Source organism: Lycium ferocissimum, chromosome 2 (assembly GCF_029784015.1).
Source record: "Lycium ferocissimum isolate CSIRO_LF1 chromosome 2, AGI_CSIRO_Lferr_CH_V1, whole genome shotgun sequence".
In the NCBI taxonomy this organism is placed as follows: Eukaryota; Viridiplantae; Streptophyta; class Magnoliopsida; order Solanales; family Solanaceae; genus Lycium; species Lycium ferocissimum.
The window spans coordinates 34,574,104-34,597,428 of NC_081343.1; the positions used below are offsets into that span (position 1 = coordinate 34,574,104).

The following is a 23,325-nucleotide window of genomic DNA, read 5'->3' on the forward strand; positions in this document are numbered from 1 at the left end:
TCAAACAACCACTTCTTCTAACCATTTAACCTTCAACCCTAGAAATTAACTACACTAATATTTTGAAATTTCGGTTGAAAAAGACCAAACAACAATATAAACAGAGAAGATGAAATGAGGAGTTCTGACGGAGAGGAGTTCTGATGGAGAATCGTTAATGGAGAGGATTTTTTTGTTTGATACGTTCATCAGATGAAAGAGAAGACATATTAGTTTTGATTTAGCAAATAAATGTAAAAAGAAAAGAAAAGAAATGATTTTGGCGGGTTAAGCAAAAAATAGAGTAGGGAAATTAAGGGGCGGAGGGAATTAAAACCGTTCCAATAGATAAAAATATCACTGAGTATAACATTAACGAAAACGGTTAACAAATGTGTTGCTATAGGTAACCCTATAGCGACGGTTTTGTACAGTGGCAACGGTTTAATTATTAACTTGTACCGGTGTCCTCAAAACCTTTTGGCAACGGTTAAAACCGTTGCCATATAACATCTACAGCAACGGTTTAAGAACCGTGGCTAAACAATCTGTTGCCATAGGCTCAATTTCTGGTAGTGGGTGTCAGGAAAGAGGGGTGGGGGTGGGGCAAAAAACCAAAAAAAAAAAATTCAAAACTTTTTTTTGGGAAGGGAGTAGGGGTGGGGGCAGCGTGGGTGGGTTGCAGGTGGGGCAGGGTGGGGTGGTGCAAAAAATCAAAAAAAAAAAAATCAATTTTTTTTTTCAAAACAAAATTAATTTTTTTTGGAGGGTGTGGGGATGGGGCAGGGAGGGTGGGATGGTGCAAAAAACCCAAAAAAAAAAAAATCAAAACCTTTTTTTCAAAACAAAATTAATTTTTTTTTGGAGGGGGTGGGCGTGGGGGCAGGGTGGGTGTAACACCTTGTGCATTCGGGCTAAGATTTGACTCGTAAGATGGGGGTATAATGAACCCAATTTGAGTAGTGTATAAATGGTGTTTGAAACCCAACCAAGACATGGGAAGAGTCCTTGAGCAAAGGAAAGTATGCAAATATTTGTTACGGAGCGTATTTTCAAGTGAGTTTGCACCACGTCTCAATTAAAATAAGTATACGGAAAAATCTGTAAGGAATTTGGGAAAATTTCCTTCTTGAAAGTTGTAGATCTTTGAAATACCTTTCCAACGGTATATTATGGAGGTCAAACAGACATCTGTACAAAAGTTATGCCCGTTTTACTAAAATAGTATTCTGTCAATATACGGTGGAATATACGGGCCGTGAAAATTATACGGGCCGTATATTCAAACCGTAAAATTGGCCCAGAAAGCCCAAATCACTGTAATTAATTTACGGTGAGACATACAGTCCGTAAAACTTTTACGGGACGTAAAATAGGGCGTAAAATGGGTCCGACAGCAATTATAAAACTTCGTTTTAAGGGACGTAAAATAGGGCGTAAAATGGGTTCGACAGCAATTATAAAACTTCGTTTTAAGGCTTTTTCACTTCATTCTTCACACCCCCAAGCCCTAGCATGACCTTCTATTCTCTCCCATCATCAAGAACACCAAGGTAAGTCTACTCTAATCATTCCAAGTCAATTCTAATATATATCCTTGTAATCTAAACAAAAAATCATCATTCCTAACCTAGGGTTTTCAAGAAAACCCATCTCAAATTCAAGTATTCAAGATTTTGGAAATCTTCTTCAAAAAGTTAAAGTATTTAATTCAAGTTTGGAGCATTACCGGTGTATGTAGAGTTACTATCTAAGTGTGGGAACATCATTGTTCTTCCCCACGCCTCATAATCCATAAATTATTATTCTTTACGAAAACTAAGGTTTCTATACCATGCTCATGATAACCCTAGGTCCATGTCTATGATTATATTATGTATGAATTGTTATAATTCCATCATTGAGTTCTTAATATTTCTTTATGATTATTAAGAATACGTGTAATCCATGAAAAACCCATATATCCCATTCCATGGGTTCATGCATGCTAGTTTATGATATATTATGCTATTTTGAAGAAAATACTATACATGTTTTACAAGTTCATGCAAGCAAGCTACAATTCATGATATCCATGTACAAGCAAGTTATATTCATGAAACCGTAGGCGGCCAGTGCCAGCTTATTTTACATGTTCATGTTTTTGGGAGTTGCTTTAATTACAGGGAGAGGGCTTCGGATAACTCGAAACTACATAGCCACCGTAGGATGAGGATCGCTCCACCCATGTCCCGAACGATCTCTCATATGACCGGATCCTTTCATAATATTACTTAAATCTCGTATCCGGCAAGGTATGAGTGTTTCGCCGGGTAGGACGTAAGTACCGTCCTTCATGTTATCGGTTATATTCTTCGCTCCCCTACTCACGATACTTTACACATGATATATATGTATATGTACTCATGTTCATGATCATGTTTTCAATTTCAGTTCTTATCATGTTATTCCATGTCTCATGTTATTTATTCAGTTGCTTTACATACCCGGTACATTGATGACGCGTCCCTATTATTTGCCGGGGCTGCATTTCACGATGCGAGTGCGATTTACGAGGACGACACATCCGCTCGTAGGACAAAGATTCGTATCGGCTTATTGGTGAGCCCCATCTCATTCGGGGTTTAGTCAACTCTTTATTTAATGATTAGCTATGCATCTAAGGTATGCTGGGGGCCTTGTCCCAGCGAGTATGTTTTCCATGTTCAGACTTATGTTAGAGGTTTCATAGACTAGACAAGTCAATTATGTCATGTCACACTTTGGGAGTCGTATAGCCATTTTGGCTCATTCATGTTATTTCCGCACTCATATTTAAACAAGTATTTTGATTAAGTATTATGACTTATTGCATTTTGTAAAGGCTTATCATGCATTCACATTTTATTCCGCTCATGTTATGCCTCATGATGATTCAGCAAGCCATGTGATTCGCTCGGTCACATGCAGTAAGGCACCGAGTGCCGTGTTTCGCCCAGACCATGGTTCGGGGCGTGACAGTGGGGGTGGGGGCAGGGTGGTGCAAAAAACCAAAAAAAAAAAAAATCAAAACTTTTTTTTCAAAGCAAAATTAATTTTTTTTGGATGGGGTGGGGGTGGGGCGAGGGGTGGGGTGGTGCAAAAAATCAAAAAAAAAATTCAAATTTTTTTTTCAAAACAAAATTAATTTGGGGGCGGAGGTGGGGGGTGGGGCGAAGGTAGGGGTGGTGCAAAAAACAAAAAAAAATTCAAAACTTTTTTTTAAGACAAATTTTTTTTTGGGAGGGGGTGGGGTGGGGGAAGGCGTGGGTGGAGTGGGGTGGTGTAAAAAACAATAAAAAAAAATTCAAAACTTAAAAACAAAATTAATTTTTTTTTTAGGAAGGGTTGGGGGTGGGGCAGGGGGTGGGTGGGGTGAGGATAGGGTGGGGATGGGGTGAGGGTGGGGTTTGATTGCGGGAGGGGGGAGTGGTTGGGGGGTGGGAGTGGTTGGGGGTGGGTTGGGTGGTTGGTGGAATGCACTTATAGACTTATTTTCCTACTTTTATTAAGGAAGTCATTTTCCCCATTTTTGAGGAATTTATTATCCTAAAGAAAATGTTTTTCAAATTTTTTTACCAAATGAACATGGAAAAATTGAAAAATATTTTCCTCCATACGGAATACACCCTTAGTGGTGACAAAGTCGCCACAATTTTTTTTTTTTTTTTTTAAAGACGTTTAGGCTGCTGGGCCGACTAGCGTTTGGGATTAGTTTGGGCCGGCCAGCCAGCTCTTATTAGACACAAATGTGGATCAAATGTAAGATTACTTTGGCCCTGTTGGCCGTATGTCCTTTTTCCCTTCAAACATTTACCAATTGGCCCAAAACGCCCCGTTTACTCCCTACCCAAGAAATGTTCGACAGAAGGCGGCACCAAAATTACACTAATATCCCCCCAACGTGCTCAAATCTAAGTGGTCAACTAAATCGATCCTCTTAAACCCTAGTTCTCGAACACACGCCATAGTCACAGGGTTTAAGCTCGTGCCAGACTCATTGAAGAACTCAAATTTAGCTTCATGTCAATGTTGTAATAATAATAATAATAATAATAATGGCAGCTTCAAGGTTATCTTCAATGGCAGCAATAGCAGCTGCCATTGCTGCTACATCTTCCACTCTCCCCAACCGCGCGTACGCCGACGCGCCGTTTCGGTTCAACCCTTTTTCATCTCCATCGGAGATTCCTCAAACGGAATCTTCAGAGTCAGATACAAAGGAATCTAATGAAGATTCTAAAGGCGGGTTTAACCCGGAATCTTTAGAAAGAGGTGCTAAAGCTCTTAGGGAAATCAATAGCTCTCCCTATCACAAACAGGTAAATTTTGAAATGAAATGGGAAAATTACGCTCTGTGTCTACTGGGAGAAAATATTTACGCCATGTAGCCCATATATTGGGTTTGTTGCCTTTTATGCACTGTTATACAAGGTTGATATATTATGTATAATATTTACACCACGGAGACCGTATTTTGAGTTTGCTGCCCGGTTTAGCCAATATTTGTGTATAAACACCTTTTATACACTGTTATACAAGGTTGATACATTATGTATTAATATTTATGCTATGTAGCCCTTATTTTGAGCTTGTTACCCGGTTTAGCCCATATTTGTGTGTAAACACTTTTATAGAGTATTATATACTTTTATACAAGGTTGATACATTGTGCATGATGCTTTCCCCCAGGTATAATGTTGTATAATATTGTATATTGGGCTACGTGGCGTAATATTTTATGTTGGGCTGTATATTTTTGAAAATTTCCTGAATAGGGAAAGTTGTAAAGTTTCCTTTTTTTGTTGTCTTTTTAAGCTCAAGTTCTTTTTGGTGGATGAATTAATCTTATTTTGGTTTTTTGTTAAAGGTGTTTGATGTGATGAGAAAGCAGGAAAAAACACGGCTTGCGGATATTGCTGCGGAGAAAGTTCATTATGAGGCAATCCAGGCTCAAGCAGATATTGTAAGTAAACTATGTCAAATGGAGATCAATTAATAACTGACAGATGTAATTCTCATAGGATTCTGTAGATAGCAAAAAGCAAACAACATTAAGAGAAGATGAGGGAACAAACTAGTGATATTGTTTTTACTTTGATAGAAGCAAGAAGAAAATCCTTAACTAAAGCAATCGTTGAAACAAAAACCAACCTTTTTTGGTTTAAAACTGGACAATTTCTGTAAAGCCAAATTATTTTAGTTTTCGAGAATAGGTAACTAACTGAAACTTAGTTTGGCAAAATCAAATCATATTGATTCTTCGAAACAATGTATTCTAACCATTTCATTTCGTAAAATACCTAAGCCAACCATTTACTTTGAGTAACAACCTAGTCCAAATCTGAGTCAAAATTTAGTCCAAAAAAAGTAGTACTAATTTTCCTTAAAGAATATTTCAACTACAGTTTGTCTAAAACCTAAACCAAAATGTACTTAAAGCACATCATCATTGTTTTACCATGCTTAACACATTCAGCTTGAAAATCATTAACTTTTTGCTTAGTTATTATCAGGTTTCTCTTACACTATCAAATGCACTTATCTAAATGCAGGATAAACAGCGAAAATGGGGAGAAGACCAGCGGAATCTTTACCAACAGCAATCACAAGCCAAGGCACAAATGCTAAGATACGAAGATGAATTGGCTAGGAAAAGAATGCAGGTGTGTAGACTGATTTGCTAGCTTAGTTTGAATTGATCCAGCTAGCACATGGCATCTTGAGTGTCAAAGTACTTGGGAGAAATTATAGTTTATTAGTAGGTGTAACATAGAACTCAAGGTGTATACCTATGCTTACAATTTTGATATTTGTAATTTAAGTTAAAAAGTAGACTTTATCAATGATAAAGAGCTAGAGAATAGAACAAGTTGGCCTAAGAGAAACAGGGTTTCATCAGTGTAGCTAAACAATGTTCATCTGAGGACTAGAGTTTTTTTTTTTGAAATTGGTAACTGTCTGAGGACTAGAGTTTTTCAAAGTCGATAGAGACCAGTTAAGCAGTAATCATTAAAAAAAAAAAAAAAAAAAAAAAAAAAAAGAAAAGAAAAGAAAAGAGGAATCTTGCACCATCTCCCATCCCAATAGTTGATTCCTGAGATAAACTAACTATAAAGTGTTCAAAAGGTTATGCTTTAACACTCAGTAGCACTGCTGTCTGCTGATGGAGCAAATCTTTTTCTTTGAATAAACTCGACAAATCTTGCTACAACTTATTCCAGTGTTTGACAGCTAAAACGTTGGATGGAAATGGGACAGTGGAAGAGGAATCGAGTACTCCACTTAATATATGTGAATATTCTCGTATAAAAAGGATACTGTATTGGGCTTCCTTACTTTTTCTGAGAATACTGCACATTCAAGATCTGCATTTTTGTTAATTTCAGATAGTGTAGAATCTGTATATTGTTCTTGAGTGCTAAATGATCTTACACTGGGACATAGTTGACTGTTCTTTATATCATGATTTCAGACAGATCACGAAGCTCAAAGGAGACACAATGCTGAACTGGTTAAAATGCAAGAGGAGTCATCACTACGAAAAGAACAAGCAAGACGAGGAACAGAAGAGCAAATTCAAGCACAACAAAGACAAACTGAGAAAGAGAGGGCTGAAATAGAACGAGAAACAATAAGAGTGAAGGCCATGGCTGAGGCAGAAGGTAGGGCACATGAAGCTAAACTGACTGAAGATCATAAAAGGAGGATGCTGATGGAGAAAATAAATGGTGAACGAGAGAAGTGGCTTGCTGCCATTAATACAACTTTCAGTCATGTTGAAGGTATGATAATGTTGTTTCTCTATTTGTCCAAAAAAGTCACTGACATCTTGTGCATGAAACTAAAATTGGCATATCCAGTGCCTCTTTTGGTAGAAACTCTTATCATTTTTCACTTATCCAAAAGAAACCCCACCAAAAAAAAAAAAAAAAAGTTGTTTTTGGGGGGGGCGCTCTTTCAGTTCTCCAGTACTTGCTTACTCATGGATCTTATTTTTTTCTCACTTGATTTTTGTAGTTGTATCATCACATTAGCAAAGTTCTTTATGCTAGACCAGGAAAAGAATACGTAAAAAGAAAAAATGCGTGATGGTTTTCAGAAAGGCGTTGGATGATGAACCACATAGAATAGGCTATTAAAACATCCTGCTGTTTCTACAGTATTAAAGCATCTTTTTCTTTAGTTAGTATTAATGCATCTTTATTTAATAACACACTTTACACATTAGAGCAAGAGTTGATATAACTGTTTCTTGATCGAATTTGCAGAGGGCTTCCGGATACTATTGACTGATAGGAGTAAATTGGTAATGACTGTTGGCGGAGTCACTGCATTGGCTGCTGGAGTTTATACCACCAGGTCTATGTTCTACTCTTTCATTTCCTTGTCCCTTTCATGAAAGTCAAACTTATGGCAGTGATTGGGATTGTCAAAGTGTGACTACATGCCTAGATCCAAGATAAATGTATGACAGCCACAGATCTATAATAGCTGTAGTACCATGGTTCAAAATTGTGAAAGAGTGATGCTTGTGACCTCTAAATTATGTTCGTCTATTTCTTGATGCATATTTTTCCTGGGGCAGTTCTTACCATATTCTCTTAAAGAATTTTGGTACTGGGAAAGATTACTGGAAGCTTTCAACAATTAAAGTTTGTTCAAACTAGATTATTTTTTCACAAGTCCGTATTGCAATAGAAAAACTACACCTCAATCCTAAGCTAGTTTAGGTCGGCTACATGAATTCTCACTATCCACGTCGCTCTGGTGAACATGTCTCAATCCAATAATCAGTAATTTAGATCCTCTAAAACAAAAGTTCGGCAGGAATTTTTTTCTTTTGTTCGTTCATGCTGTTTGTATTTTCTTTTTGTCTTTGTTATTTTAGAACAAGGTTAGTGGTGGATAAGCTAAGTAAACATCAACTTCCATGTGTTTGAAATTCATGTATTGAAATTAATTGATGAAAATAAGGAAATGAATTGAGAGCTTGGTTTTTTATATGGAAAAAGAGGAAGAAGGCATCATTCACATTATTTGCCCTGTGAAATTGACTTAGCTGGAGTTTTTACATAATTATATATGACTACTCAATTAACCATGTGACATTTATATACTTCCCTTATTTATCACCTTACTACAATTCTTGGGACATTTAGCTTGTGAAGACAGTGTCAACAATTGTTACCCATCTACAAGAATTGAACAATAATCTAGGACCTCAATTCTGCCATAGAGGTTAGGTTGTTTGAGCTAATTCGGACTAGCGTCTGATTATTTTCTTATTTGCCCTCTGTTTACTCAAACATGTAAGCAAATAAATGGATTTTGACTCGAGGACAATATGTTAATGTAGCAGTATTCTCTTATAGGTTTTCTTAGATGAAAGTTTAAATTTGCTTACAGAGACCTTGTTGTCGCTTTGTTTGGTGTTTATCTGAGAGTTTCGTAGCCAACACATGTTATTTCTAGGCCAAACATATTGATAGCCCTAAACTTGGCACAATTTTCATTTTGGTGCCTTATCTCTGCGGGGTACCTATTGAACACTTTATGTTGCCCAAACTGTATCCTTAAAACATTCAGTCACAACTGGTTCCAGAACAACCAGCATGCTGTTCACACGCCCATGACCTGTCAAATGGACGAATGGAATGATAGCAGCTGGATTTTAGGTCTAATGAGACTCATTTTGTCAGAAAGCCCCCCACCCCTTAGTCCTCTACCCCAAGAAAAATACCATTCTTTTTTCTCCCTCTTTCTTCTGTTCCCTTTTGTTTTCTTTTCCTTCTTTCTTCCTTATTCCCTTTCGTTTTCTCTTTCAAAACATTCTTAAGGAAAACATAAAATATTTCAAGTTAGTTACGAAATGAGTTTGTGCTAGAATCTTAAAAACATCCATTATGAATACTAGAATCTTAAAAAGACCAGAATTTTGAAATGGGTTTTCTTGTTCTTTTGGTATCTGCTTACATCCGGATAAATGAACGAAGAAGCCAAACTTCAAGAATGTTAATTAAAGAAGTACAATTTTGTACTATAATTCTTTAAATGCTCAGAAAAACATTCTTGAGGTCGTGCTTATGGGTGGGGTTTTAGTGTCAGGTGTATTCTGTTGTGAATTTTGTATGGTATTGCATTGGGGAAGGTGTTGTAGGATGTGGATTTTGGTTGAAGCTCAAGAAGGAGGTCTTGGGTGTGATCGTGAGGGAGAGACTTGTGATTCTGACTTGCTGAAATTTCTGCAGAATAAGGTGAGCAAATTGTTTGTTTTGATGAACATAATGTTAGCATCCAGAGCAAGAGACATGAATCATTTGTGGTGTGGCTAAGTTTATTGTGATGGTTTGGGGAATGAAGAAGGTTGTTGGAGGGACTTTCGGAGCTTCTACGTGTGGTCGAATTTGATGGAGAAGGAGGAAGATGTGGCATCGTGGTGGCATATTTGAGGAAGAAAACTAAGGTAGTGGTGGAGGAGGTAAAGGTGGCCGGAGAAAGAAAGAAGAAGTTCAAAAAATGGCTAAAACATATATAGTTCAAAATTTCACTTTTCCGGTGAGAGTTATGAGTAATTTAGCTCTTACGCGCTAGGAAAAAGTGCCAAACACGTGATTTTACATGTCAGCAAAACACGCTTAATTGGTACTGTTTGGGCTATAGTATTCAATAGGCACCCTGCAAAGATGAGGGTGCCAAAATGGAAAATGGTGACAAGTTTGAGGGTCTATCAATGTATTTGGCCTTGATTCTAACTTTAGTTAGTCTTCATTTCTTGATTATTTGTGATTTGGTCATTATTCAGACACTGAAAGCACCTTACAACTAAGCCAGTCCTGCTTATGCTTAACAAATTGGGGCTAGGAATCGGCTGTAGGTCTTGTCTGCTGATCAATTCGTGTTTTGTGTCCTTTTTTAATTATATCTGCTGGCCCATTGGTTATTTTTCTTTAGAGTAGTAGTTGTAGGCATTTGTTCTTATTTGTTTCTGTTCATACAGGGAAGGTGCAAGAGTTACCTGGGGATATATTAACAGAATTCTTGGACAACCATCATTAATTCGTGAATCATCCATGTCAAGATTTCCTTGGTCAGGGATGATTTCTCAAGTAGCAAACAAAGGACTTACAGCTGCTGGATTGGCAGCAACTCAACAAAGTAAATCTCCTCTGGGAAACATTGTTCTGCATCCTTCTCTTCAGAGGAGAATAGAACACCTTGCTAAGGCCACAGCAAACACCAAGTCTCACCAGGCACCATTTCGCAATATGCTCTTTTATGGTCCTCCTGGCACTGGGAAAACAATGGTTGCAAGGGAGATCGCAAGAAAATCGGTACGCTTTTCTCGTATTTTCCTTAACTATAACTGATGGAAGTACTAGTTAATTCTGCAAAAAATAAGAATATGTTTTTTTTTTTTTTTGGTGCTGTTAATACTGGATTCTTAAACCAACCATCGTTAATTGGTCCTTATATTTCCTGATCTAAATACCCTTTCATCTATTGAGCAGGATGATGCACTGATTATGACAATAACTGATTATGACAATAAAAAATTAACTTCCCACTTTTCTAAGCTACAGCCAAAAAATTAACTCCTTCCCCTTTTTCCCCAGCAAATTAAAAAAACGGAAAAGAATCCAGCTCCCCTGAGGTGCAAAAACAAATCTGCAGCTAAAAATTGTTGGAATATTACAGGGTTTGGACTATGCCATGATGACTGGAGGAGATGTTGCACCCCTGGGTGCACAGGCTGTCACCAAAATTCACGAGATATTCGATTGGTCCAAAAAATCAAGGAAAGGCTTACTACTTTTCATTGATGAGGCTGATGCATTTTTGTGCGAGTAAGTTTAAACTTAAGTTCAGAAACTTAAGTTCAGCTTCTTCCTATTAGAATGCGACTTATTAACTGGTTAATGATAATGATATGTTGCAGTTTTTGAGTTATTTTTCTAGATGTAGAACCAACTACTAGAAATACAAATTTATAGGACAGTGCACTTGTTTGATCGCAGGCGAAATAGTACTTACATGAGTGAAGCTCAGCGAAGCGCTTTGAATGCTTTACTCTTTCGAACAGGAGACCAATCGCGAGACGTAGTTCTTGTCCTGGCTACCAACAGGCCAGGAGATCTTGACAGTGCTGTCACTGACCGTATAGATGAAGTTATTGAATTCCCTCTCCCTCAAGAGGACGAGCGTTTCAAATTGCTGAAGCTCTATTTGAACAAGTACCTTGTTGGGGAAGGTGACAGTGACAGCAATTATAAATGGGGCCACCTCTTCAAGAAGAGTCCATCACAAAGGATAACTGTAAAAGATTTGTCTGATGATGTGATTAGAGAGGCTGCTAAGAAGACAGAAGGATTCTCTGGCCGTGAGATTGCAAAACTTGTGGCAAGTGTTCAAGCTACTGTATATGGGAGCCCAGATTGTGTTCTTGATTCACAACTGTTCAAGGAAATTGTAGATTACAAGGTTGCGGAGCATCACCAACGAATAAGACTAGCTGCTGAAGGTGTTGAGCCAACCTACCAGAGGAATAATTAACTAGCACCACAAAGATACAAGTCATTTTCCATCAACACGAATTGTTGAAATTTTGTTTGTCATCTCTGGTATTCAAGCATGCAAAATTCTTTTTTCAAAGTTAAGATTATGTAGTTTAGGTGTAACTCTCCTGGCGGGGATTGGAGGCTGGATGGACGTGTTCAGTAGTTCAATGGCACACAAATTGATGGGTACATAGCTCCTTAGGGCTGTAACTGTATCGAGTTTATTATGCACCACAGGCTCCAAAATAAATTCATTGCCAAAATATAGCATCTCTTTCGTGAAGGAAACTAAAGTGAGGAAATTTTTGGGTAATGTTACGAGGATGTGAACTGCCCTTGCCATGTTTTTGTGGTGCGTTGTTCAATCAAAAAAAAAGTTCACCTACAGTTCTCTGTAGTTTTTCAAAAATAAATGATAGATCGATGCTAGAAAGTAAAACGTCCCGAAAAATACTCGATCAGTGAATAATCTCATATTGTTCATGAGCAAAATGTGATTATATATGTGATATTGTAAATATATCATTGTCAGGTTATGAATTTCTTACACTCAAATTAAATTGACTGATAATAACATGTAATTCTTCAAAACAAGCAGTCAAGGTGATTTGAAGAAAAATATTACTATCAATGGCAAATTGCACTAATAGTGCACCCTTTTTTTTTTATTGTACAAAATCTATTTATATAACTTAAATCCTATAGAATATCATAACCATATTTGATAGTTGATATTATAACCTCAAAGGGAAAGGGATTTAACTGAATTTTTTCTGTCCGCATCCGTTCCTACTTTTTTCAAAATTTTCTCTGGACAAAATCACAGTAAATAACAAAAATAAGTGAGATAATAGTCAAAATACCCCCCAACGTTTAAAAAAACTACACATCAACCTGGGAGTCCTATTACCCCCCTGGACAAATTTTTTGATAGCAAAATGGCCTTTTTTGGCGATGTGGCGATCAATCTGCATTAACCCCCAAATATTAAATGGCGGTTGTCCGCACGCGCCGCGCCCACGTGCCACGTGTTTAATTTTGCCCCATTTTTTATTAATTTCCCCCTTCCTCCATCCATCTACTCTTCTTCAAAAAAAAAAAAAAATCTCTCAATTTTCCATACTCCATTTTTATTAAGGATCGAAAACCCATACCCAATTCTCCTTCATCTTCATCAACATTATCATCATCATCATCATCATCTTCACTAGGAGTTGAAAAAAAAAATCACACCAACTTGCTCAAATCTAATCCAAACAAACCCAAATGTGAAAGGAAGCTTCCTAACACCAAATAGAACAAAGTTCATCCATTAATTTGATTAAACAATCAAGAATTTAGAAACCCATTTGGTGTTCTTCATAGCTTTCTCCAAATTCTTAGCAATGGAGTTTAATTTTCTCCCCAAATCAACTCAAAGAATTAGTGCTTAAATAACTCCAACCAAGCAACAAGTAGCAACTCCAAACAAGCACCTTCCAATCGATTTTCTTTAACAAGATTAGATTTTTCATCCTTATTTTTTTCCGATTTTTCCTTTTTCTTTCTTGATTTTTCATTTTTTTTTCTTGATTTTCGTTTATGGTGGAAAGTTGTTCTTTAACAAGTTGTTCGGAATCATATGTGGATTTTCTTCGGTTGAGATTTTCGTTTATAATGGATATTATTTTGACAACAAAAATGGGGATGGATATTAAATAGGGTGAAGATGAAGATGAAGATGAAGTAGCCTAAAAATGGAGGGAGTTCAAATTTTATCTACTTGGCATCATATGTGGCGAGCTTAGTTGGCGTCAAAACAGTCGGATGCTTGATTTTTAAAGGCGTCACGCGCCATCGGGCGGTGTATTCACGCTCACTTACATCGAAAAAAGGGCCATTTTGCTACTGAAATTTTTTTTTCAGGGGGGTAATAGGACCCCCGCAAAGATTCGGTGTGTAGTTGGCATTTTGGTCAAACGTTGGGGGGTATTTTGACTATTATCTCGGTGTAGCAGTATTTTTAAACGTCTTGCGTTATTACGCATGATTTTTCTAAGAGTACAGCTCTGATCTCTAAATGTCGAATTTAACAAATGCCTAATTCTTGTTCCAAAATGTAGCTTGAAGGAATCAAACAAAGATTAGAAGAAAAAATAAATACAACTTTACAAGTAAATTGAAAGTGGGATTAATCAGTACTCTACGGGCCACAGCCGAGAGTGCAATATCCGCATATTCAACTGCAACTTCGTCACATATATATTTAAATTTTGTATCCGAGAATTCTGAATTCAGTCAGTGGCGAAGCAGGAATTTTATTGAGGGTGTCAAAATATAAAAACGTAGACGCAGGAATTTTATTGAGGGTGTCAAAATATAAAAACGTAGACAATCGTAAAAAAATAAGGGGAGTTAACATAAATTTAGTATATATACATAAAATAAAATTTTGACCTAGCTGAACAATGACACCCCTTAGCACAAGGTGACTCCGCCACTGGATTCAGTTGAGCACGGAATACAAAAACTGCGCCAGCCACTTGTATATAGTACGTGGCACAGTTACAGAATAACTAGTTTCATGCATCTTCCAAGTTACCTCCATGTTGCTTGCTGCTGCTGCTTCTTCTTTCTTCACAGTAATAACGCATGCTGGAATGGGGAGAACTCTCTTATGCTTAGTCGTTCTTTGCAAGGATAAGACTATTATGGAGAGAGCTCATTTGATCAACGGAGACAGATGAAAATCAAGGTAGGCCCAGCAGCTAAGCACAGTCAGAGAACAAATGTGATTCTTGGGCAGCTTTTCCAGTAAGTACATGTGAAGTACCAGTATTCCTCATGCACTTTTATTGCAACAATTTAACGAGTGTATTGACAAATCGAAAGAGGATTGCATCATGATTTGAAGCTTATGGGCTTTGAATTTGTATAGCCTGCCCCGTCCCTCCACAATTTACAAGAATCGTTACTGCATTTCGTATTTCTTTTGTTTTATTCTATAAGGTTGTCTCTTAGATCTTCTAGGCGAAAGTCCTTGACCAATTTAACACTGTTTGGTAACAGCCTCTTAAAAACAATTGATATATTTAGTGACATTTACCCATTATGTAATAGTAAAATTATATGACTATTTTGTTCATATTAAAGTAATTAAATTTATTACTGGAATTTTGGGGGAAAAGCCGCCTTCCTTCTTGAAGGCATACGGAAGAGTATACTCATGTGCAGCCACACATACTTGATAGTCCTCAATGGCTTGATAGTTACAGTTACAAATAATCCTCAATGGCTTGATAGTCCTTCTAGAAGTTTCATTATGATTAATAAAAAGTCCACGTCTTCCTGAATTCATTCAAATCATGATTTCAAATTTTTTCAATATAAAACTTGACCCACAAGTTTATATTTTGTGAAAAAAGACCCATAAGTTGGTAGATGTTTTTAACAATTACTCCCACCAATCATTTACCAACCTTTATTTATGTCGACCATGTAGGAGGATTATATTAAAGAGTAGTTACAATACTATTTATGTTAATTTTTTCCTTTTTATTGAACAAAAGTTTGATCAATTAATGCTGTATTTTTTAGAAAGGCCTTCTAGTAGCGTATTAATTTTCTTATGAACTATGATTTGCTCGTTTGGTAAGATTGTATAAGAATTGAGAAAGTTTTGATAGTTTTCACAACTTGTGGGGTTTTTATGCCTATAAGGAAAAATACAACTTAAGAAATCCAAATTGCATGTCTAAATATGATTTTATCTCATGATCTCAAATCATGTCCAAATGGCTCCTTACATGTAAGAATGAAGAAAGGAAAAATGGGTGAAAAAATATTGTTACTACATGAAATGTTCAAATTGTTACTACATGCTAATTTTTTAAACGGAAAAGCGCCAAATATACCCCTGAACTATTGAAAAAGGACTAAATATACCCCTTATTATACTTTGGGGCCTAATATACTCCTACTGTTATACTTTGGGCATAAATATACCCTTCATTCTAACGTAGGACATGTGTCGTCATATTATTGACCTATTTTTACTATTTTCAAATTAATTAAAAATTGAGGCAAGCTCCATCAATGACGCTGCCGTCGCCACCTTTCGCAGTCGCCGTCGCCGTCGCCGGCGCTAGTCAAAAACATATTCACCACCACCACGCCTCCCTCCTCCGCCGCCACCTTCCGCCATGTCAAGAAAAAAACTCAATTTTGTTCAAGAAGGAATGCATTGATTGACAAATGGAATGCACAATTGGAAGTTTCTTATTCTATGTTTTATAAGCAGCTCAAATTATTATATAGGAATTCCGGTCACGGGTTTTTACTTACAGTTAGTTAGTGGATTTCTTTATCCAGCCTTACCTGTGGGGGTTATATTCCACAAGGAATGTTCGGTAGAATTCCCAATTGCTCTTCACAGTGCTCTCTGTTTTTGTCATATTCCATTTAGTTCGTTCTAGTAAGGTCCCTTACCATAACTGAACAGCAGCACTAGAAGGATCAGTCCTTTTTTCACTTCTTGAACAATATTGAGTTTTTTTTCTTGAGGTGGCGGCAGAGGAGGGTGGCGTGCTTGTGATGTATATGTTTTTGACTAGCGCCGGCGATGGCGGCATCATTGATGGAGCTTCCCTCAATTTTTAATTAATTTGAAAATAATTAAAATAGGCCAATAATATGATGACACGTGTTCTCCGTTAAAATAAAAGGTATATTTATGCTTAAAGTATAACGGTAGGAGTATATTTGGCCCCAAAGTATAACGAGAGCTATATTTAGCCCTTTTTCAATAGTTCAAGGGTATATTTGGCCCTTTTCTGTTTTTTAAAATTACCACTTAATTTTAAACAGGTACTGTTGGAAACTAATGAAGGGTTATAATCTCCGGTGTGAACATAAGATTGTGCGACAAATGATCATTGCTTTTGAATTGAAAAGGCGTGCATCATTGTACGTCTAAAGTGCTAAATGATACTAAGATCTAAGCTTAGATTCTTCAAATAGTACCATCATTTGTATCCTGTTAATTCATAGTCACGCATGGTGCGCTAAAGACTTGCTTTTTGCAGCTCCTGACGTCGTTCAGGTCAAAATCTATGTTGATGGTCAATACGAAAGTGTGAGATTTTAAGTTCTATGCCCGACGATAGAATAACATATTTACACGATGATGTTACTTATAAGGTAAATATCCTAAAATTTCTATAGAAAAAAACATTGAGTTGGTAATCCAATAAAAATAATCTTTCATATTCCAATTTATGTGATATTTTTCTTTTGATCAATTTGACTAAAAACTTTTGCCTAAATTATAAATTTAGATTAACTCAATATTTTAATATTAAAATTTATATAATTAAAAACTACATAAAAAGTACTACAAGTTACAACTTTTTTCATATCAATTTGGTGAAAAAATACATCTTAAAAAATTAGTCAAAGTTTATACAATTTGAGTCTCGGAAAACAAAAAGTATTACATAAATTGGGAGAGCGAGCACTTATCTGCTATCCACTCCTAAAAGATGCCTTTTTCCTTTTTCTTTTGTTCTTTCCCTTTCACCAATGATTCCACTTTGTTTATGAACATTCCCAACAGTCTTGTTCGCCCTTGTCTTGCTATTGGGAGTGAAATTACAAGTTATTGGCCGTAATAATGGCTACTTGATAACCCATTCAATCTGGAAATCCAGATAGAACGGGAATTTTAAATCTGGACCTAGCTAGTGGTTTACCTTAATTAGTTTTATTTTAGAGCTATTTTGTACTCTTTATTTTATATTTTTATGTGACATTCTTTTATTTTGCTCCGAAAAGAATGACATTTGTCTATATTTGAAAATTATTTAACTTTAAACTTCTTATTTATCCAACAAGGGGATTGAAAAAAAAGTACTACTAGATTGCATTTTCAGTACTACACTAAGAGTTTCACAAAAAAGATATTCCTTATTTTACCCTATTGGTCCGATATAATATCAGATGGAGGATGTCACGGTATTAGGGTTATATTTCTCGGTAGCCAAACTTGCAGTTTGATGTTCATGAGCATCAAAACAATCAAGGTCTCATGGATTCAGTATTTGCCTTGCCTTGTTGTAATTATCCAAGGAGTATTTTCACATGAACAATTGATATAAAATGAGGGGAGAGAAGGAGAAAGAGAGACAAAAAGCAGTGTATATTCTGGTAAATATTTTCGATACCCAATTTTATAAAGAAAATAAAATTTACCACTTTACAAGCTGTGGAAAAGAATTAATAACAGGTCTGGACTTAACCCGGCAGGATCCGCACAATTCCTTGTAGACTCAAGAAAAAAGGTCGGTTCAATTTTGTTCATTGGAAGATCGGGACAAAATCAAAGTTTGCAGGGGGTGTATGTAGCTGTGGAATCATTTATTTATACAAGAAGATGCATAAAACATTAAAAAGTCACACTTGAGATAAAAAATTTAGAATTCATTTTTATCACATAGAGGTGGGGAAAAATGGATGCTGCACCATTAATAAAGTATGAACCCTCCACTTAAACTGCGGAAGACAAGGAACTCACTAAGTGGAGCTAAGCCTTAGAATTGAACCTGTGTTTCAAGCAATTTTTTAGCATCCTTTACCACTGCATTAGAATTCTTCCTTATATGTGAAGAATTCAACAATTTATATATAACCAAAAAAGTTAACTTTTGTCCTCTTTACAAATTAAAGTATTTTTTTGGCAAAGGGGAATGAATTGAACCCCTTGCCTTCACCTAGCTCCATCTCTAGGTGCACATCTGTCAATAGTATCAGCCATATTTGTCACATGTACATGCTTTGGTTCTATATACTTTCTTTTTTTCGAGAACTAATCAGGTTTCAAAATCGGATGGGAATTTTGAGGCAAAGGATTAGGTGAGGGCGCTGGAGGAAGAGGTTTCAGGTGGACTGATTTATTTGGAAGCAGTTTTCTTGGTTTCAGAATCATGGGACCCATCGTAGCCTGCCTTATAAAAGGCTTGCGACTGCTATTTCTAAGAGGGAATTGGAACTGGCCTGCGAAGGAATTAAGAGAGAGAGAGAGAGAGAGAGAGAGACTAGTAGAGCACATCTTTTCTAAAGCGGCATTCTCCCTTCTATCTATCAACAATTGAATTAGTTCTCCGTGAGTGTATAGGAGGTAAGGGAATCTAATGTTCTTATTTACTTGTTGGACAGATTTGGGTGTGGAAGGTAAGTGAGCGCCGGCTTTGATAATAACAATAAGGTAAATAAGGAGGGTGACTTAGTAGGCGTTTGGCCATAGAAGCCAAATATTATTTCACTTTGTTTGGAATTTTTGAAGTTGGAGTTGAAGATGGAATTTACAAATAGTATTTGGTTGTTTTAATGTCTTTTAAAAAAAAAAGTGAAATATGATTTATATTGCCCTATTTCTAAAAACTAGCAAAACCACCCAACTCGACTAATTTTTCCAAATTTTCCATTTTTTTTTTCATCTATCCAAATCACATTTGTTAACTCTAATCATTCTTATTTTATGTAATTTAAAAAAATTTACATTCGTTAATTGTAATGCTTATTATTTTTTTCAAACTGATCAACTCCCAAAGAGCTTCAAATTTTTTCTACGAAGTTTAGAATATTGGGTAATAGGTAGTAGAGCATGCAACAATTTGGTTGCTAATATAAATGGGGCCATTTTTATAAAAATAAAATATTTAGGGTAAAATTTGAAAAGAAAATAAATGCAATGGTCCAAAGTGAAAATATGATTTTGTGTGTTTTCCAATTGGAATTTTCATGACCAAACACTGTTTTTTAAATAACGTGAAAAAAAATCGGAAAAAGTGAATAATTCTTATGGTCAAACGGGTTCTACACAGCTTTGACCATTCTTAGTTCTGTCTTACAATTTTGGTTTTATCATGATCATACTCTCCTCGGAAGAATGAGAAACTCCTTAATTTTAAGGTGTTGTTACTACAATATATCTTCTCTAAATCACAAATTCTCTGCTATAAAGGCAGTGTGGCACATTTCGATCCCATTTTGATAAGGCAATTGTCAACTCACTGGTTGAGCAACCCCACCTTTCATCTTGTAAACCAGCTGGTGAAACCTAAATGACAAATTAATGCATGTTGTTTGTCTAATATCTTTGGTTTTTAATGAAAAATAACATAGGCTGCTGGAAGTTGTATAAATTGACAGCTAAAACATAAAATGAATATGTTCTTGGCGAAATCCTTCATTCATCTAGTCTCTTTGATTTATGCACAAATAAAGTAGTAATATATTGTCCTAATTAAAGAATCAAACAGTATGATGTATTAAACAAGGTTATAAGCAGCTAATAATTAATTGAAGCCTTACGCTTGTGACTTCTTCTTGTTTGCTTGTTTACTGTTGTGCATCCATACTTTGAAAACTTGTCTCTTTACACCCACTTCATTACAGAATTGCTGCAGTTGTTGTTCATCTTCTTTCTGGATCCTCCATCCCAATTTCTCAGCAAATTCATGCATTTTCTCTTTCTGTTCCTGACTAAACTTTGTCCGAAACCTCTTCTTCGATATCGAAAAATTAGAAGGTTGCATTACCACTTGTCCTCCTCGGTCGAACAAGTTGACAAGATCTTCACTTGATGATTCATCAGCTGAAGATCCGATATATTTATTCGCTCTGAAATTCATCATTACAGCTGGCACGGGACCGTGAAAGTACTTATTAATCTGCATTGTGGGAAATGTAGAGTATGGGCCAATAGTACGAGCTATCTGTGTCTCAGCCTTGGTTTCTTTTCGGTGAAAATTTCGGTGACAATCACAAGCAGCACATTTTAAGGCTTGTGGAGTTCCTTCTTTTCCAGTTGGCATGAATTCTCCACATCCATCGAGGACATGTCCTCCCATATTTACCGCATGATTCTTGAGACATTCTCGGTATCGGATTGAGGTTGTCGATTGTGGCTGTCGTAGTTGCACTGTCTTGGCTGCAGCTACATTAAGTGGATCTGGATCGGAGTTTGGATCTTTTTCTACTTGTTGATGTGAATTTAGTTGTCTTTGCTCTTGATGGGAAGATGATGATTCATGTTGAGAAGGATTAATATTGCTCATAGAATTAGGCATGCCCATATCCTTTTCTTGGTCTCTGTCTTCCATAAAAAAGTCTTAGATTATCTGAAATGACCCTTTGATCTTGAAACTCACCCTCCAATTAATCTTTGTCCCAAGTTAACCAGATCCTTACCGTGGAAAATATTCTCTCTTAACTTTGTTTTTGGGCTAATGACATAGTGATCTCTTCTATATAAGAGAAGTATTTGAGGGCTAATCAATCAAGTGAAGTGACTAAGACTTATCACTTCTTTTACCTATTAGTGCTAAACCCACAAAACGCGTGTACCTAATTTGAACCCTTCTAGCAAAGAAACTCAGATGTGGACAAATAAATAACCAAACGACTGTGTAGCTAGGACTCTTAGCTTTCTGTCCCATTTTAACTGTTTTTTTTCTTTTCACGCTCATTAAGAAATCAAGAAATACAAATTAAAGGTATAGTATTCTAAGTTATTCTATATATATATATATATATATATATATATATATATATATATATATATATATATATATATATATTGATACTTTTTGAGAATTGAGTAGTATTAAAAAGAACTACTAGTTGCTCGTCACATTTTAATTGTCGTTTTAGCTCAAATAGATGTCCCAACATAATTATCACTTTAGGAATTCAAGTTTCTAAAGTCTAAAATCGGCAAGTGTTTTCAACTATACTCTTAAACTAGAAAAACAATTCTTCTTAATAATGTTTAATCTCAAAAAGTATCTAAGAAATAGGGTTAACTTACAATACTATATCTTGTAATTATTTTTTTATAGGTGTGAAAAGAGCTAACACGACAATTAAAATGGGATGGACGGAGTACTTTTTAAATGTTAAAGGTATAGTTGGAAACGATTGCCAACTTTAATCTTGAGTTACTAAAGTAATAATCGTTTTGAAATAATTTTTTTGAGCTAAGTGATAGTTGAAATAAGACGGAGGGATTGTTATTAAGAGACTAATCTCAACAAATCGAGAAGAAGGTAAAAATTAGACTGTGATGTAACTGCAAACATCGGAAATTGATCTTAGGTGGATCTGTAAGGGGCTTGCAAAATGAACTAGGAGGTACATTAGTAGCACTATCTCATCTCAAATTTATACGAGAGTTTTACTATAGTTCTCCAATTCGTTCTATACATTGTAAATTACTAATTATACAGACTTGTAATAATTTTTATGTAGTTTTCAAATATATAACTTTTATTATAAAATATTCGAAGAATCCATGTTTAAAATTGAATCAAAGAATTTATTTTGACCCTCGTATTCCGAAAGCCTCATATAAATTGGTACAGGGGGTACTATTTTCCATTTGGAGAATAAACAATTTGAATGGGGTGTTTTTAAGACAATAAAAGAAGTTTCTTTTGTCTCCGTAGAGCCATCCAACCCATGAAAAGGAAGCACAATAAGATGGTGTTGCGTGTATTACGTTTAGTTATAGAAAAGCATCAGAGGGTGTTGTAAGTGATGACATAGTGAGACTTAACTTTATTAAACAACCGACAAGGTCATGTTAGTTCTCTTCTGCAATCTGCACACTCCTGGTACTCCATCAAATGTCATTATTGCCTTTGCTTTCTTTCACTATTTCATGTTTAACTCAACATAAAAATAGTTCAAAATTTGGTATGAGGAAGATTTAAAATCATATATGGAGAAAACAATAAACTACCAAATATGAGACAATCTAACGCCAATATACTACCAAATACTATGAGACAATCTAACGCCTCTCACGTGATTAGGTTTGGACAACTTAAGTCTGAATAATACAGCATATGGTGGTTAAGTAAGAAAAGATGAGTGTCGCTTTAATACTATATCAAGAAACGAACCTTGGCCTGACTCATTTCTCCGTTCTTGTTTATTTGTCATGTTTGTCAAAATTAATTATCCTAAAATACTTGTCATTTTAGAAATTTTAAAGAATGTGCAAAAAACTGATACGATAAGTAAATAGTAATGAGGGTGTAGTAGAAAACAATAGCCTCTTTTCTTCATCCAATCAAATGCGGAATAATATAACAATGCTTAGGAGTTTGAACATGAACTATGAAATTACAGATTTGAGTGAAGCATGATTTAAAGTTGAAATTGTGTTTGATCATAAAATTTGCAAACAAACATTAGCATCAAATTGTACTTTTTCAATAATTTGTATAAACTATCAGAACTTTCTCCAATTCTTATATAATTTTACCAAGCAAAGACACCTATACCTAAATTAACAATTAATTAACAAGGATTCCTCGCAAGAGCACCAACTAATATTTGAGTGTGTTTTATGGAAGGGGGAAATGGATCGGCAAAGTAGGAGTTGGGTAATTACTTTTGTAATAAAGATGTGTCTTTTTTTTGCAAAATCTAAAATCATGGGTAAGTTTTAAATTTTAAAAAAATTGAATCATAAATTTCAGAATTTTCTTGGAGTTGAATTTCTACTTTTGAGGTGAATTTGAGATTTGAAATCAAAATTTCAAGAAAGTTGAAGATTTATACAAAATATGATAAAATAAATAGTACGTATTTGAAATCAAATTAAGACTCGAAATTATGATTTGAAATTGCATATCCAAACGGCATCTTTGGTCGCACATGGTACCAGAGACGCTTATGTTACAAGTTAGTTGGAGAAATCTTTAGTACTATTTCTTAGCAAAAT

At 35.6% G+C, this 23,325-nt stretch overlaps 2 protein-coding genes across 2 annotated transcripts; one reads left to right on the plus strand and one right to left on the minus strand.

Moving 5' to 3' along the window:
- Nucleotides 1-3,843: 3,843 nt before the first annotated feature.
- Nucleotides 3,844-11,818, plus strand: LOC132035291 (uncharacterized). Its single transcript, XM_059425569.1, has 8 exons — nt 3,844-4,319; nt 4,868-4,963; nt 5,553-5,663; nt 6,473-6,782; nt 7,269-7,359; nt 9,998-10,331; nt 10,696-10,844; nt 11,016-11,818. The coding sequence occupies exons 1-8, from the start codon at nt 4,056-4,058 to the stop codon at nt 11,548-11,550; spliced, it is 1,890 nt and encodes a 629-aa protein (XP_059281552.1). The 5' UTR covers nt 3,844-4,055; the 3' UTR covers nt 11,551-11,818.
- A 7,964-nt stretch (nt 11,819-19,782) lies between these two features.
- Nucleotides 19,783-21,021, minus strand: LOC132047993 (zinc-finger homeodomain protein 2-like). Its single transcript, XM_059438944.1, has one exon. The coding sequence runs from the start codon at nt 20,693-20,695 to the stop codon at nt 19,901-19,903; it is 795 nt and encodes a 264-aa protein (XP_059294927.1). The 5' UTR covers nt 20,696-21,021; the 3' UTR covers nt 19,783-19,900.
- Between the last annotated feature and the right edge of the window lie 2,304 nt (nt 21,022-23,325).